Source organism: Strix uralensis, chromosome 4 (genome assembly GCF_047716275.1).
Source record: "Strix uralensis isolate ZFMK-TIS-50842 chromosome 4, bStrUra1, whole genome shotgun sequence".
Taxonomy (NCBI): Eukaryota; Metazoa; Chordata; class Aves; order Strigiformes; family Strigidae; genus Strix; species Strix uralensis.
This window is the reverse complement of record NC_133975.1, coordinates 81,520,407-81,537,163: the sequence shown is the minus strand read 5'-3', so window position 1 is coordinate 81,537,163 and position 16,757 is coordinate 81,520,407. Positions and strand designations below refer to the sequence as shown.

General features: G+C 50.3%; 1 protein-coding gene across 2 annotated transcripts; it reads left to right on the top strand.

The window, feature by feature from the left end:
• Positions 1 to 901: 901 nt before the first annotated feature.
• Positions 902 to 16,314, top strand: HPSE (heparanase). Of its 2 annotated transcripts, XM_074867436.1 has the most exons (12): positions 902 to 1,080; positions 2,760 to 2,905; positions 3,960 to 4,085; positions 4,476 to 4,649; positions 5,070 to 5,241; positions 6,312 to 6,359; positions 8,349 to 8,442; positions 9,231 to 9,337; positions 10,290 to 10,404; positions 12,848 to 12,966; positions 13,122 to 13,268; positions 13,978 to 16,314. In XM_074867436.1, the coding sequence occupies exons 1-12, from the start codon at positions 902 to 904 to the stop codon at positions 14,135 to 14,137; spliced, it is 1,587 nt and encodes a 528-aa protein (XP_074723537.1). In that variant the 3' UTR covers positions 14,138 to 16,314. The 2 variants fall into 2 exon arrangements, with proteins under 2 accessions (XP_074723537.1, XP_074723538.1); XM_074867437.1 differs by lacking the exon at positions 2,760 to 2,905 and having other exon boundaries at positions 977 to 1,080.
• Positions 16,315 to 16,757: the final 443 nt, after the last annotated feature.

Below are 16,757 nucleotides of genomic sequence, written 5' to 3'. Positions count from 1 at the left end.
AAGACTGGACCGTTTGCAGCGTGTTCCAGCCAGCGACCTTTTTGAAAACAAACTTAATAAGAAACATGGATGCTTCAGGATGAGCGGACGGGAAATGTAATGGCGGTGTTAAGCGTAATTGTTTAAAAACTCTGCAGATGTTCCGAGAGCTGCGGATTAAGCAATACCCGCCCCGTGGCTGCAGCTGCCCCTTTCCTGACAGGGCTCCCTGGCAAGGCGAGCTCTTGCCAAAGAAGAAGGAGTTTCACCTCAGGCTGGGCTCTGCCGGGAGCACCTGGGGCGCAGACCCAGAGCCCGCTGGAGCCGTTTTTGTAACAGCAATCTCAAGTTGTGTGTTGGCCGTAATTAAGAAATAGCCTTATTGCAGCAGCCTTGTAGGGCGGGGAGGGGGGTGTCAGCCTGAAGCACCCCTCACAGGGCTGTGACTCGGTTTCCCGCAGCGAGGGCCCGCGGCTGGGATGTCGGGCTGACCCCGCATCCCCTGAGCCACCGCAGCGCTCAGCACGTCGTGATTTTCCAGCCCCCTGTTTTTCACACGCAGCTGCGCCCGGGGCAAGCGGGAGCAGTTGGCCGGGCGGCTGCAGCGGGTTGCGACGCTGGAAAAGTCTGAGCAGGCGAGGAACCGGCTTGAAACCCGGGTCCATTTTGTAAGAGTTGAGGCTGTCGGGAGAACAACTCCGAGCGTCGGGGGTCTGGGACACGGCGCAGGGGGAGGCTGGGCGAGCGGGGCTGCGCCCCAAGGAGGCCACTGCGGCCTGAAGCCCCTTTCCGAGGGGAAGGAGGGTCTCGGGGCCGGCTGCCCACGACCCGCCCCGTCCTTCTTGCCGGCGGGGAGCGGAGGGCTGCACCTCCGGGCCGGGCCCGCCCCCCGCGGGGTGGTGCCGGTGGAGCGGAGCGGAGGATGAGGATGAGGATGCTGCTGCTGTTGGTGCTGGTGCCGGTGCTGGCGGAGGGGCGGCGGGCGGCCGTGCTGAGGCTGGGGCTGCGGGGCAACCCCCGGGGAGAGGTAAGCCCGGCTTTCCTCTCCCTCACCCTAGACGCCAGCCTAGCCCGGGACCCGCGCTATGTCGCCTTGCTCAGGTGAGCCGCGTCCCCTCCCCGTTTTGGGCAAAGGAAAAAGGGCCGTGGGTGGGGGGTGGGGGGTGAGGGGAGGGGCGGCGAAGGGGTCCCCCCGGAGCCGGGGGGAAGCGGTCCCCGGGAGGCAGAGAGATCCGCAGCCCCGGAGAGGGGAGCCCGGGCATCCCGGCGGGGCGCTGGGAAAAGTGCCCGGAGGGGCAGGGCTGGGAGGCAAGCTGGGGACATCGGGGACACCCCATGGCTGGAGCTGGGCCCGGGGGAGGCTGCTGGATCCTCTCTGCTTCGGGATTCACTGATTTCATCCTCCCGGGGCAGCGAGGCGGAGGGAGCGTGGATGGGGGGAAGGCGCAGCTCGGCGCGGGGGGGTGACTTCGCTGGAAACCCACAGGGATAAACTTAGGAGAGGAGCTGCTCTGCGAGCAGATAAAAAAGGAGAAGGAAACTGCCGAGCAGAGAGGTTACATGTGGCGGGGCTGGGGGCTGCGAGGGAAAAACCAACGGAGTCCTCGGGCAGCTTTTCAGGCATTTGCCGGGGCACTGTCAGCGAGAAGTCAAATAAATGCTGAGGAAGGTCTGTCACCATCAAAACTGAATCGAGATGTCCTTAAAATGAAGCCTTTTTCCCCCCTTGGGTAACACTGAGCAGCTCTGGATTGCCAAGTGATGGTGTTCCCTGCCTGTTTGTTTGGCTCTGAGCTCTCTCTTGCCTTTTTTTCCCTGCTTTTGATCTGTTTTTTTTGTACTCTATTCCTTTTGATTCTACCTTTTTTTGGAATCTACCTTAATTCTTTCCTTTTAATCTGTCTGCTCGCATTTTTCAGTCCTGGTTTCCCTCCTCCCACCACTTTCATTGTTTCCTCCTCACCAAGGTGGGGAAAGAGGAGACACCAGCTTTACTGGAAAGTGCTCAAGTCCCCAACCTGCAGCCCCAACCTCACACCTTGGGGTTCAGTCCGGGGCCAGCCCCGCGCCATGAGGAGCGGGGAGCACTTGGTGGCCTCTAATCTGCTGCGTGCCACCACGGAGCAGAAGGTGCCTGTGTGCCCTGCGTCCTCCAGGGCCTCCCGGTTCCCCCCAGCAAAGGCTGGGTGTCGGTGCGGCACACCCTGCGCGCAAGTCGCGGAGGCAGAGCTTATGTTATGTTATAAACCTGCTTCACTAGAGCTAAGGTTTGTCCCAGCGTGGAGACTTAATCCTTCTTGGGTACAAAAGCGATCACTTTGGCTGTTGTTGACAGAAACCGGGACTGATGGTGTAAAATCAGTTTTATGTCCACCTCCTTGCGGGACTGGTACATTAGTTCTGTATAAACAAAACCAAAAAATCTAGCGCAGAAGGATGCTTAGGACAAAGAAAAATATGTGTTTTGAAGTATTGCCTTGCTTTGCCCCCAGGATTGGACTCCCTGTCCGTGAACGTGTTCCCTGGGGCGCGTCTTCCCCTCACTGCCTCGCCAACACTCTCCTGGCTCACTTGGCCAGCAGCAGCGTCTCTGTGCCATGGTGTCTGCACGGGGACACAGGTCCAGCGAGGGGTCAGGAGTGCCCCAAGGTGACTTGGGTAGCCTCAGGTTACCTACTGCAGCACGTCCCTCTGAGCACTTGCCGTGTTTAGCCACTATACTGAAGCCACGCTCTGCACAAATACAGTGTTTCTTCTGTTTCTTGACATCCCTTCCTCAGCAATCCCAAACTGCGTGCCCTGGCGACGGCCCTGTCCCCAGGCTTCCTGAGGTTTGGCGGCACCCAGACAGATTTTCTCATCTTTGATCCCAACAAGGATTCAACTCTGGAAGAAAAAATCCTCTGGGAACTCCAGGCCCAGCAAGGTAAAACGGGCATCAACGTGTTAGACTCAAAACCATCCTGGGTTTAGGAGGTGGCTTTGATGCAGGCAGCGGATGCCGCAAGGGCACAGCAGCAGTGCTGGGGGTCCTCTGTGGGGTCAGCATTGCTCTTCTCCACGGAGAGGAGATCTGTGGACCTTCAGCATGGTCTGTGGGATGAGCTGTGCCAGCTGTGGGAAAATGAGGAAGGGCACAGGGAAACTCCTGTCCACCCTGGCGTCTGCTGGGACACTCCCTTTGCTGCCCTGCGCTCCCCGCAGCAGCCTTGGGAGCTCCCCTGCCGCCTGGAAGGCGGTCAAGGTCAGTTTAAAAGTTGTGGTTTCATTGCAAAAATTAAGTAATGGGTGGAAGAAATAACCTGATGAGAATAGAGTGTCCATTTTCTCTATCTTGGCCAAAGCCAGAGCTAGGCTGGGGGCACAGCCTTGCCCTCCTGTCGCTTTGACAGGGCAAGTGCAAACCCACCGGGCCACTGCCAACTGCTCGAGCTTGCTCCTGGTGCGGGAGGTTTCCCACTGCGTTGAAGTCCATTTCCTCTTTAAACTTAGCAAAAGCACGTAAATACTTCCAGAAGTGTTTCAGATGAAAAATTTCCCATCTATTCCTGTGGTACATAGCACAGCAGTGCAACCGTGTGTCACTGTACAACTGGTGACGCTCAGATTTGCAGTCAAGTGGTACTTCCCCCCCCCCCCCCCCCCCCCCACACACACACTGCTTTGCTGCGCGGCCGCCTCCTCTCTGGGTAACTGTGACTCTGGCTTGCACCTTCCTCTTTTGGCTGTGGCTTGTTCCTCGATTGCATGCCAAGAAAAAACATGAGCTTGGGAAAAAAAAAAAGCATCTTATGCCATATAATACATATTTATGCATCAAGCCAGCCCTCTTTCTGTGTGGTTTAACACTATGAAAGTAGGGGGCTGTTTCACAGACTGGCTCTCAGCCTGGCACCAAGCAGTTGTGAGACCTCCCAAGGGGTCCACCCTGGCCGTGGAGACAAGGACTTAATTGCTCTCATCCTTCTTCTGCCCTACAGAGACTTGTGGCTCGAGGCCTGTGTTTGCTGCTGTTGAGAAGCTACTGCTAGCCCAGTGGCCCAGCCAGGAGAAGCTGATTCTTGCAGAGCATAACTGGAAAAAGCACAAAAACACCACCATTACAAGTAAGACTTTGACGGGTTTTTCTGCTAGGGTTTATGATCAGGGGGCTGCAAACCTCTGCCCCACGGTAAAAGCACTGTAGGCTGTTAGGAGCTGAAACCACTGAAAATGAATAGTATTCTAAGTGGGTGAAATGTTTCTGGGAAATCTTTTTCTACTGTCTGCCAGCTCATATATAATAGTACTCAGCTGCTGCAGGAGCTGGGAGGATCTCAATACCTTGCAGGATGGTGGGTAGAAAGGTCTGGGCTCTTGTGTCCAGCTGGGAGAGCTTGGCACGTCTGCAGCACCAGGCTAAATAAACAGAGGCAGTAAAGACTGTCGCTTGGCCGGAGCTCAACTAGCACGCTGTAACCTTGAGATAAACATATCCCCCCTTTCTCCTCCTACAGAAAACACGCTGGATATTCTCTACAGCTTTGCAAACTGCTCAGGGTTTCACCTGATCTTCGGGCTCAACGCCTTGCTGCGGAAAGGTGGCTTGCAGTGGGACAGCTCGAACGCCCGGGTGCTGCTGGACTACTGCGCCTGGCGGAGGTACAACATCTCCTGGGAGCTCGGGAACGGTGAGTGTGAAGCCTTCTTGTGGGCCAGGCCAGCAGGCACCTGGAAAGCCACCGCCGCAGGGAAGGGGCTGGCAATTCGGGGTGTCTTGGGTGATGGCCCATAAAGGCAAGGTGATGTTTTATTGGGAAGCGTTAAGCTCTTACTTTGCGAGGAGGGATGTCACAGAAGGCCCAGTGAATGAGCAAACTGAGAGGATTTTGCTGCTCTGAGGTGAGCTGAACGGTGCAGGATGTCACCTCAGCGGACTGGTTGGGGCAGAGTGCTGGAGTTTCACGCTCAGTCACCTTCAAACATCTCACCCACACTGTGCCAGATCATGTGAGGCCACAGGGGGCTAGTACTTCCCACGTGGAGCAAGCTGCCCTTATTTTATGCCCTGACGCTAGAGCAGGGTGCTGATGCACGCGCGTCTTCCCCAGAGCCGAACAGCTTCAGAAAGAAATCTGGCGTCTACATCGACGGCTTCCAGCTGGGGCAAGATTTTATTCACTTACGCCAACTTCTGAGTAACTATCCCCTCTACCGGCATGCAAAGCTCTACGGTCCTGACGTCGGACAGCCCCGAAAGCACACACAGAGACTGCTGAGAAGGTAGGGGTGTGGGGCAGCACCCCCCGGGGGGGGTGGGCGTGGGTAGTGGTGGCATGTCTGAACCCAGATACAGGGGACATAAGGAGGAATCTGGGCAGGATTTTAAGGATTTTCTGCTTCAAATCAATAGTAAGGATGTACAAATGGGTACGTCCAGTCTATTTGAGAACTAATTTCCTGCATTTTTCCTTAAATTAGAAACATGGAATTTTTTTTTTCCTTGACTGGGGATGACTGAAATCTTAGCTGCATGCATGAGCTCAAGGCTTAAAACTCAGCCAGCTGAAACTAAGACGCTGGCAGTACTTCAGTGACCCGCACACCTTTCAGTGGAGTGCTGGCTCTGGTGCTGCGTTAACAAGGCTTTTCACCTTAGAAATCTCTGCTTGTTACACAAATATTAATTCATCCTCCCAACAACCCGCTGAGGCTGCCCAAAGCCTGTTTAAAGCCACTGAATGACTCGAGCGTGTCCAGAGAAGGGCAATGAAGCTGGTGCAGGGTCTGGAGCACAGATCTGATGGGGAGCGGCTGAGGGAACTGGGGGGGGTTAGTCTGGAGAAGAGGAGGCTGAGGGGAGACCTCATCTCCCTCTACAACTCCCTGAAAGGAGGGTGCAGAGAGGGGGGGTGAGTCTCTTGACCCAAGGAACAAGTGACAGGACAAGAGGGAATGGCCTCAAGCTGCGCCAGGGCAGGGTTAGACTGGCTCTTAGGAAGTATTTCTTTCCAGAAGGGGTTGTTGGGCATTGGAATGGGCTGCCCAGGGCAGGGGTGGAGTCCCCATCCCTGGAGGGGTTGAAGAGTCGGGTTGACCCAGCACTGAGGGATCTGGTGGAGTTGGGAACTGTCAGTGTGAGGTTCGTGGTTGGACTGGAGGAGCTTCAAGGTCTTTTCCAACCGAGATGATTCTGTGAAAGCCATCGAAAGTGTGGCCCCAAAGCAGTTCTCCATCACTGCCTCCAGCCGGGGAGAGAGGGGGAGGGCTGTGCGCAGCAGCTCACTCGTGGGGGCCACCCGTCACCAGTACCCACTAACCCTGGCTCTCCACTGCATCCCCTCTGCTTGCAGCTTCCTGAAATCGGGAGGGAAGGTGATCGACTCTGTCACGTGGCACCAGTAAGTACCACTCTGGATACCGTTGTCACTCTGCTTATCACCTGTTGTCTTTACAAAATGTCAATTTGAACATCTCAGTGGGAAGGAGGTGGAGAAATTCCCCCTTTCAGCAGTTCCTCGGGTGCCTCTCTGCAAACTTCTCCACTCAGAATAAGAGATATATTGAGGGGGTGCATTAGAGAAGTGCAGAAGGTCTCCTAAGAGGCCCAAAAGCAGCGACGGGGGTTTGTAACATAGGCGCAGCAGTGGGGAACGCCACGTGTGCAGAATCGTCCTTTTGCTTGCTAAATGTGTGCACTGAGAAAAACAGAAGTGGGATGCAGAGAAAAAGACGGCACGGCAGCTTTATTTCTCAGAAGAGAGTGAGGGGGTAGGTCACAGCTGTCCCCCCCCCAACCCAGGAGAGTTTCTGGGACAGTTGAGCCTTTTTGCATACGCCGTGTTTCAACATGTACCAGAAGCTTGTGAGGTGTGAGCAGTGGTCCTGGTTATCTCAAAGCTCTGAGTTACCAACACTTGCAAATAAAATGCACTTTCCTAAGGGAAGAAGACGCTGTTGTATAAAAGGAAAGAAGGTAGCTCAGACTTACTCAGCAGAGATGCCTCTGCTGAACTTCTGCAAGAGCAGAAAGTTTTCAACGTTGGGTTTTAAACAACCCATGGGTGACTGGGCTTTGAAACAGAGTCTGTACCCCTGACATTGGTTCTCCCCTTGGCATTAGAAAGGCTGAATCTGCTTGAGTGTGAAATTTTCGGTCCCTAAAAAGCAAATTCAGAGAGTCAGCCTGCTGGCAAATGCAGCCAACTCCTTGTAAAAAAATGCCTTATTAGCTGATGCATTACATGCTGCCTTTTTTCCCTGTTTATGTCCGATATAAATGAAAAGACCCTCACCCATAAAGAAGTGCTAGCTCCTCCTGCTCCCTTACGTTTGCTCTCCAAGTCAGTTGGGGCTGTCTGTGGGTAACTCGCCCCCAGATCCCACCCACAGTGCAGACAGCACCAGCACAGTCCCAGCCCTTCGCTTCTGTGCTGTGACTAAGAGATGCAGTTTTAAACTGCTCAGGCGGGCAAGTCGGCCCCAGGGCACCTGCCTTGAACTCCGCGTGTTTGAAAGTGATTTCCATGCAAAGGGGGTTTTCTTTCTGGAGTCCAGTGCAGCATGGTGACATGCAGCAGCCAGGTGACAGTGAGAAAAGATGCTCATGCTTATATATTATATATATATATATGTAGACATATATGACTTATCTATGTATTTTGAGCTGCTAGCAAGGCATAAAACATGTCCTCCCCTCTTCCTGGGCTGTTCTTGCCCTGTGGCTGCCTTTGCTTTAAATGGGCACGCGTTATTTTCTTTACTAATTTAGGATTATCGGGTTTTAGCTTCCTCTTGTGGCTGGAAGACTTCAGCTGCTTCTGGTAGAACTGAATGATAGTGTGCTGAAATGCAAAAAAACACAAGGAGCCCAATTTCCCGTTCTTTATTTGGACAGCCCAGACTCTTCTGCTCATGGTGAAGAGCACCCTTCATCCCATGGGGACGCCTCCATCTCGTTCCCCTCCAGATGGCCAAAATACTCCCACAGAGGGACAGAAGCTGGGATCTGATATTTTTAATATATAACTTGATACAGTAAAGCAAGTAGTCACATAGGAGTGTCAGACTCCTCAGCAAGAGAAGATTTACAGAAGCTGGCTTTTACTCAGTGATGCTTTCCTTGTTCTAAATAAGTAGATGCAAAAAACCCCTACTACTTCTGTTGATCAAAATTTCTGTGATATCGTGCCTCCATCGAGGTAGTTACACCTGATAGTCCCTTAAATACAAACAACACACCTACACATTTAGAGAACAAAAAAAGAAAAAACGGGACAGAAGAAGAATGCTGTGGATAAATATATCAAGCAACTGAGTACTTTTGATGGTGTTTTGTACCAGTGGTGGTATTTTCCTTAATTTTGGCTGTGCTTTTTTTTCATTTGCAGTTACTATGTGAATGGACGAAGTGCAACAAGGGAGGATTTCTTGAGTCCTGAAGTGCTAGATACCTTTGCCACAGCCGTACACGAAGTTCTGGAGGTGCCTTGTCCTGTTCAATAATTGCCATGTTCAGTTTTCAGGGGGTTGTCCTGATCCAGTGTCAGGGCAGGTTTCGATATGATCCTAAGAGCGAGATTAAGACACAAACGAGGTCAAATGCCGTATACCCAAACCAGGTTTTTATTATTAAAAAAGTGAAGAGGGATAGCGACAGTCATACGACATTTCAGTCTCTCATGGGGTTAGCAGAGAATCCTGAATAAAGTGCAAATTCTCACTAGCAATCAACAGGGATCCTCAAAGCTCGGGTGCTGCTGTCATTGTAAATTTAAAAAAAAAAAATAAATTAACAATACTACTAATAAATAAGCTCCAATAGTTTGCCATGTAGCAGGCATGGTGCCAGATACATCTCAAACCTACAAGTCTCTCATTTATCAATGTAGTCATTACTCAGGGATGTAATTTATGGTCATACTCCCCACCCCACCCCGATTTCTTTGTATTTTGAGATCCTGAGAACAGTATAACTTAGAGAACACCACTACTCAGCATGAGAAGGCTTACAGGACCTCGCTTTTAGTGATGTTTGCCTCGTTCTACATAGAACGTAGATGTGATTTTTGGATGGGGGAGGAAGTAAATCTGCTTCTAGTCCTTTTGATCAAAATTTCTGTGACATCCCACCTCAGTTGATGTAATCCCTTAAATGCAAATGTCATATGTAGGCATTTGGCTAAAGCGCAAGATTTTGATTGCCCATTATTTCAGTAGCCAAAAACTTAACTGCTGTCTCTTTCTCTTCCTCCCTACACCACACTGGCCAGATTGTTGGTGGGACCGTGCCCAACAAGAAAGTCTGGCTGGGAGAGACGAGCTCTGCCTATGGAGGGGGAGCTCCCAGGCTGTCCAACACTTATGTTGCTGGCTTTATGTGAGTACCGTGTCACAGCTGTGAGGAAATGACACGTTTTACCAGCTGAAGGGGGTTGCGTACATGCCCCATGGGAGGAACGTCTCCCTCAGGCTTCCTGGGGAGCTCAGGCGACTGGGTGGGTTGAGGATCGTAGCCTTCCCGCTGCTCCCGTGTGCTTCCCCTGTGCCTGAGGTTCAGCATAGGCCCAGGTAATAGCAGATACCGATGGGAAATGGGAGTTAAGAAGCGTGAGGAAGTTGTATTTCTGCCCTCGAATCTGCAGTGCTAACTCTGTCCTTTTGGGAGGACAGAAAGTCATTCACGAGATGGGTGTCCATTTCCGATGTCATCCCTTGGCCACTGGGAAATAACTAACCAAAGGGAAATTTGGTTGTGAAAATAGTTTTCTCTAAGGACTCCAGTTGTAGCATTTTGTTGGAATAAAAGAATTGAGGCTTTTCTTAGCACTTTGATCAGTTTGTAGATTCAGGAAGATAAAATTGCGTCGGAATGTGCGGTTCACACTTTGAAAATTAACCAAAAACATGGTTGCAATGGTTTTTTTGCCCTCCTATAAGGCAGGATGATCTTTTTCATCAGGGCCTGGTGGGTCAGCAAGTCAAAGACTGGTAATGAGAGGCAGCCTTGCTGGTGTGATGATTTCTCTCAGCCTGCAGACTCTTGGCCAGTTGAGGAGCAATTGCTGCCACTCCTGGTTTCCACTGCCTGCAAACAGGGGAGTGGAGCAACTGTTCCCACCAGCTCAGACCTCCAGAGGTGGTCTGAAATTATTTTTTAAGGTAATCAATGCAAGACTTGAACTGAAATTAGTTGTGTGGTTTTTAAGGCAGTCAGCATCATGCCCTAATTCTTGCTTTCCTACTTCCTGAGCTGGTTGGAGGGGAGCAGTGGTGTACAGCTGAGGTCAGCAATTTCACCTGCACTTTGTTTGCTTTGTTTTTTTTGGCAGGTGGTTGGACAAACTTGGGCTTTCAGCCAGGCAGGGGATTGATGTGGTGATGAGACAGGTTTTCTTTGGGGCAGGGACCTATCACCTGGTGGATGCCAACTTTGAGCCTTTGCCGGTACGTATGCGACCCCGCTAACGCCGTCTGAATGCTGCATGGACTTCAACGCTGGATGTGGAGATACAAATCAGCTGTTTTAACAACACAAGATAGCGACAGATTTTGTAGGGTAGTCGCAGTTATCCTTGCACCTCAAGTTAGCTCATGTTTCAATAGGGCTTCATGTGTGACATATATCTATAGATACAAGATATTTACTGCAGCTGCAGTCTTCAGCACAGCACAGCAGAGACTGATTTCTGGGACGTGATGCTCTGATTTGTATGTAGCCACTTCTGGAGTTCACAAGGCTTTTCTGGACAGACTGTTTTGGTTTGAGTGTTCCTCAGCTGTGTGATGAGTAGCTTTTAAACAGAAGTGATAGGAGGTATTAGAATAAATTATATCCCAAGTGAAAACCAAACCAGCGTGAAGTTAAGACTCAAGCATTTTGTAGGTCATGAGCATATTTAGCTTTCAGTAGTGGCTGAAGGATAATTAAATGAAAATACGCATTTAGGATTAAGAAATAACATTCTGCTATGATGAAACATCATTATTTGAACTATACCTTATTCTTGCATGTACAGCATGTTTCCGTGTGCTAGGAGCACTTACCTTGGGGTGAGAGGAAAGTGTCTTTAGCCTTTCCCTCATTTTTCTGCTTCTAAGTTGTGATTTTCACAGGCTCACAGACACCATCTGAGAGGAAACCCAGCATATGGGGTTTTTCTGTCCTGCCTGTTCAGCTGGTCCCTATGCCAGGGGCTGCGTTGTCAGCCTTGTTGCTTTCGGCTTTTTATTCCTTCATTTAAAATAGATTTAATTTGGACTGAAAGGATGTGCCTTGTTCTTCACCTACAGGCAGTACAGATGCTAATCAAGCAAATAACGCTTTAGAGGCAGGGAAATCCAAACACCCGTCCATCAGTTTTAGTTAGCATGGAGATGAAGAAGCACAGAAGCATCGGAAGGCTGCATCTCCTTGCAGAGGGGCTGAGCATGCAGGCCGATAGGAAAAGTCACTTCCCTCGGCTTGTGGTGAGACAGGAGAGAAACACCACAGTTTTTCTTCTAGGAAAACCTCAAAGACAGACAGATAAACAGGGAGCAGCTCTCAGCACCTGCCAGCTGGAGCACATCATCCCCCGGGGAGGAAAAAAGCGGCCTGCCTGCAGCCTCCTAGTCCCAGAACACATCTGCACAGACCATGCGCTCTCTTTGGTACAGTCATGGACTGCATAAAGGAAAAGTAGCAGTCAAGATGCAGGAAGAAGCAGACCTGGAAAAAATGAGTCTGCACTGAGCATCACCCTGCTCTCAGGCATCATCCAGAGATGTCAGAGGATTTACTCTTGACTGGCATTCAGAAATTAATCCTGAAACCTGTTCAAAAGCAAGATGTTAGTGAAAGGTGAAACAAAGACATTCACTCAACAGTCAGAATCCAATATAACTGTTAAGGAGAAATTCTTTATTAGCAGTGCTGGGTCGCCCTGGGGATTCTCCACCATACGGGCTCCCCCAAACTATCAAGGGACACCAGTTTCCATACACACAAATCATACATATTTGTTAGATTTCCTGGAAAGGGGTGTCTTATGATAATGAGTTCCCGGAATTCATTTACATAGTCCCAGTATGCGTAGTGGAAATAGGGTGAGGGGCTTCGGTGGTCGAGGGAAGAAGTAAGCAGTCTTCTTCACGGTGTTCACTAGCTGACCTCCTTTCCAGAGCATGTGCTGTGCAGTAAAGTCCAGGTGCCTCCTTCCTAAATCAGCAGAATCATCCTCCCTAGATTGTATCTCTGTGTCCTTTTGTTCAAGTTCCCCCTTATCTTAGTTTGCCCAAGTGTCCATTGAAGGCTCTGAGTCTGCCATCAGTGAGTTATATAGGAAGCTTTTACTTTTGTCTAGACAGACAAAGAGGCTTGGGGAAGACAGTTGAGGAGTCACTGGGAAACAAACACAAGGAAAACTCTCATGCATCACAGTTTAGTCTTAATCAGAAATTCATTGGTTTGAGCCCTTTCAAAGGCATTAAAGTTGCATAAAGAAGAAGCATAAAGGCTTCTTCCCTGCCTTGCACCTGTGGACTGGGCACAGGCTTTCCTGTAGGAAGGGCTGCTCACCCCCAGGGGTTCAGCCCTGAGGTGCCCTGTACCCTGTAAAAGGGCGTTTCCAAAATGCAAACACTCTTCCTGCCCAGAAAGAGCTCCGAGATTTGCATAGGAGGGGAAAAATGACTCTAAGGTACCTTGTAAACAAAGCTGTTCTGCAGCCTGGAGGCAGGGTTTTCTCTTTAGCTATGCTGTTTATGGAAATTTAGACAGATACGGTGAAAAATTTCATAAAGCAAAAAATTGTAAGGAAAAAACCCCTGAAATTACCAGCAAAATGAACATACTGTGTGGAGTACCTGGCAGGACACAAGTGTTTATGTGTGTTTTTGTGCCTCCCAGGACTACTGGCTCTCGCTGCTCTACAAGAAGCTGGTGGGTACCAAGGTGCTGCAGGTCGATCTGGGAGGAGCGGACAAGAGGAAGCTCCGCGTCTACCTCCACTGCACGAACACCCTCCAGTAAGCTTCCAGAAAGGGCAAAATTTCCCAGAAACTGACCCCACGGCCACTCGCGGGCCAACAAAAGCAATCTGGGACATCACGAGGACTCACATTTATTTCTGTGAAACCTCTTTCTCTCCTGATCCCCACCATCATCTTCTCTTGCCTTGCAGCCCAAAGTACAGAGAAGGGGACGTGACCCTGTTTGCCTTAAACCTCTACAATGTTACCCAACATTTGCAGCTACCAATTTACTTATCAAGCAAGCACGTGGATCAGTACCTCTTGCTGCCTCATGGCAAAGAGAATATACTTTCCAGGTAAGCGTGCAATCCCTCCTGTCTCTGTAGAAAGGATTCTGAGTAGAGTTAGATGGCCTCTAAAACCTCACCTTGTTCAATTTGCAAGGTAGTGGTTGGGGTATGGGGATTATATTCAGCCATCGGGGGCGGGGGGGGTGCGTTCAGTAAGGTCTGACTTCTGTTAAATCAGGTCTCCTAAAATCAGGCTGCTGAAAGCTTGCTAAGGTACAAGGACACTTGTTTGATGTTAATCGGGAAGCTTTTTCCTAGCAGGGTTCAGGGCTCTATACCAGCTGCTAGTCCTTTTTCTTTGCACAAGCACAGTTATCTTGCTTTCCCAAGTGCTGGCTCCTGACTTACAGCAGTGTGTTCAGGCTTTGTATGGTTTCTGTGGTTGTTACCACTGATGCATCGGCACAGGAAGGATCTGCTCGGTGGGCATAGAAGACATCTTGCAGGAGCAAAACCAGTTAAAATTTGTCCTTTTCAAAGCCTGTTGTGCTGTTAACCTCACTAAACGTGCTTTTCAACTTGCCTGTGCTATGACTCTAAGGAGTCCTTGCAGAGGGAGCGCAGCAGATGCTGTGTGTGTGCACACACATAAACCCTCAAGGGAAGTTTAATTTGGCTTTGGGCTGAGTTTGTGTTTACACTCGGGTTCAGAGCTGTTTGTGCTCGATGGCAAACATAGCACAGCTGCCCAAACAGTCTCTCTGTACCTCTCCAGGTCTATTGAGCTGAACGGCCGTGTGCTACGGATGGTGGATGGCAAAACGCTGCCAGAGCTTATCGAAAAACCCCTTGGGCCCGGCAGCGTACTCGGCCTTCCAGCCTTCTCTTACGGCTTTTATGTTATCAAAAATGCCAAAGCTATTGCTTGCATTTAAGCGGTTAATACACACACAGGATAAATTTAAAGCACTTGGCTAGTAGGGAAGTTTAATCCTAGAAATTAACATTTCTACCGTGAGATTTAATTCTGTCAAGGGATGCAAATGTGGCAGTGCTGGCATGACCTGTGGGCTGGGGAAGACATAGAATCAGAGATCGGTTTGGGTTGGAAGGGACCTTAAAGATCATCTAGTTCCAACCCCCATGTTTTTTACATGCTTGCATAAGACCAAAAAAAAGTCCCCCATGGGACAGGCGCCCCTCAGCCCACCCAGCACAGGCTCCCCTCTGCCCTCCAGGACAGGATCTCCTCAGCACCTCACAGGACAAGCTCCCCTCAGCAGGTGCAGCCGGGGTCAGGGGGGGAGCCATCCCTGCTCCACCACCCTCCCTGCACCTCCCGGCCGCTGTGTGAGGCTGCCTTCCCCCCGGCCTCGCGCAGCGCCATGCCAAGCCACGCCGACCCCATCGCCATGCCGCACAATGCCCTTCCCCGCTGGCCTGTGGCGTGATTTGTACATGAAGGATGCTTGTTAAGCTCTTGGGGGAATTATCCAGGTAGAGCAAGCCCAGCCAGGGCCTGGTTTTGCTCTTGGTCCAGCCTGGATTGCTGTGCATGAGCACAGGGTCCTTCTCCATGCACGGAGCTGCACCAGCTCTGCCAGCTGGTAACCGCAACCTCCCCTCTCCTCATTTTCACAAGCACAGCTCTCAAGGCAGTTCCCCCAAGAGCTTGCCTTTAGAAAGGATGAGCAGGGTTTTTATTTTAGTTGTACGGCTGTGATTTTTGCCTGCACCACGGGGGGAAGCCCAAGGAGGGGTTGTGGTTGCTGAGGGCATCTCAGGGTGGAAAGCGGGGACACGCAAAGCAAACCGAGGTCGGGGTGCCTGCAGGGGGAAACACCTTGCTGAGAAACCAGGTCCTCCATGGGATTTGGGGCAGCACGTGTGTTTTTCCTAAGCTAGGAGAGTTCAGTCACAAGATGGAGCTGTGGCCACGTGGTTTCCAAAGGTGGGTTTTCGACACACAAAATGCAGGCTGTTCCTGCAGGGTGGGCTACTTCTGCCCTCACACACTTGATCCCCGGGAGGATTAAGGAGAGGAGCCCACCAGTGCCCCGGCAAACCCTCTGTGGTCAGTGGGCTGCACGGCGAGGGCTCGCGACTCCTCAACCTTCACCACCTTGCAGGCAGTTCAGCTGGAAAGGACTTCCCTTCCCTGACCCTATCTGCAGGTGACCCTATCTGCTTTACACTCCCTAACTTGCTCAGGGCTCTCTTGTCCTCGAGGAAACGGGACAGTAAAGCCCCTGAGCAAACCACCCACCCCTTGACCATCAGAAGGACATCAGTGGCCTTAGAGCTTCCTGGGGACAAACCTGCCTGGGCAGGCTGACATCCCTCCTGCTGGGGAAATGCTCATTGTGGGCCAGAAATCTGCGTCGGCTTTTCTCCCCATCTGTGCATTCCCCATGCACACCCTGCTGCGGGTTCGGTGTGCTGCTGGCCACTTTCCTCTGGCACGCAGGCTGCCAGTCTGCAGGGTAGCAAAACGCCTCAGAGAATACCTGTTGTCTCCCACACGTTTATTTGCATTTATTTTTCTTGAAGATATATATAAGCCATGCCACTGTAAACGCCTTACGATATTTTAAGCACAGCAGGGGAAAACAATACCACATGACTGTATTTCCCTTTTTAAGCTTTAAAAGGATGCTACCAGCTATGCAGGGCAGGGGAGGAGGGGACCTTTTTTAATAAGAAGACTTTAAAAACAGAGGTACTTTTGAAGCTGTGATGAAAAACTGCACGATGAAAAGGTTACATTTAAGTTCATTGTGTCAAGGGAGCGTTTGCATCCACAGCACAGATGCGTTCTGCAAAGGGTTGTGTATCAGGGTAATATAGATCAGAAATGAGAATAAGGAAGGCTAAGTTTGTTTACATTGTCCAAGTTCAGTAAAAAAAGAGAGTGTAAAATGGAGTGGAAAGACTTACATACGGTCAACATAAAGTTAATATATATTATTGCTATAATAATATGTTACAGCTAAGTCATCAAAGTTATTGTTTGCCTGGTAGCTTCTTTTTAGAACTTTTCTAACAGTTTTGTTTATTCCAATGCTTGTGACTTTTGTATTTGAAGATTTTAATTAAAGTGATTTATACCAGATTTTGGCAATCTTCCATTTTTTTTTAAGACTCCTTTTTGGCATACTGATACTGCGACACTCCCTACATTTCTTTTGGTTGTACATCATCTGCGCTTTTTATGATTCCCAACAAGAGTACCCAAGTAAATAAAAATCAAAGAAATCATATCCAGGTTGGTGTGTTTCAACTGTAGTTGACCACCAGTTGGGATGCTATGGCAGAGTGGCAAAAGGTGTGATTTACAGCTCATGTAACCGCTTTCAACTTAAAAAGCTCTACACACACCCAAACAACTTCTCTTTACAAAGTTTTGTATATCAAGCTGATAGCTACTGTTAGCTCTGTACAAAGCGAGCGGGAGGGAGGAGTGTAGGAAACAAGATGCTGGATCCCAGCGCACCAAGACAGGTTCGGTCAGAACCAGAGGCAAACATCACCCTTGCAGGATCCGTCTGCAGCAGC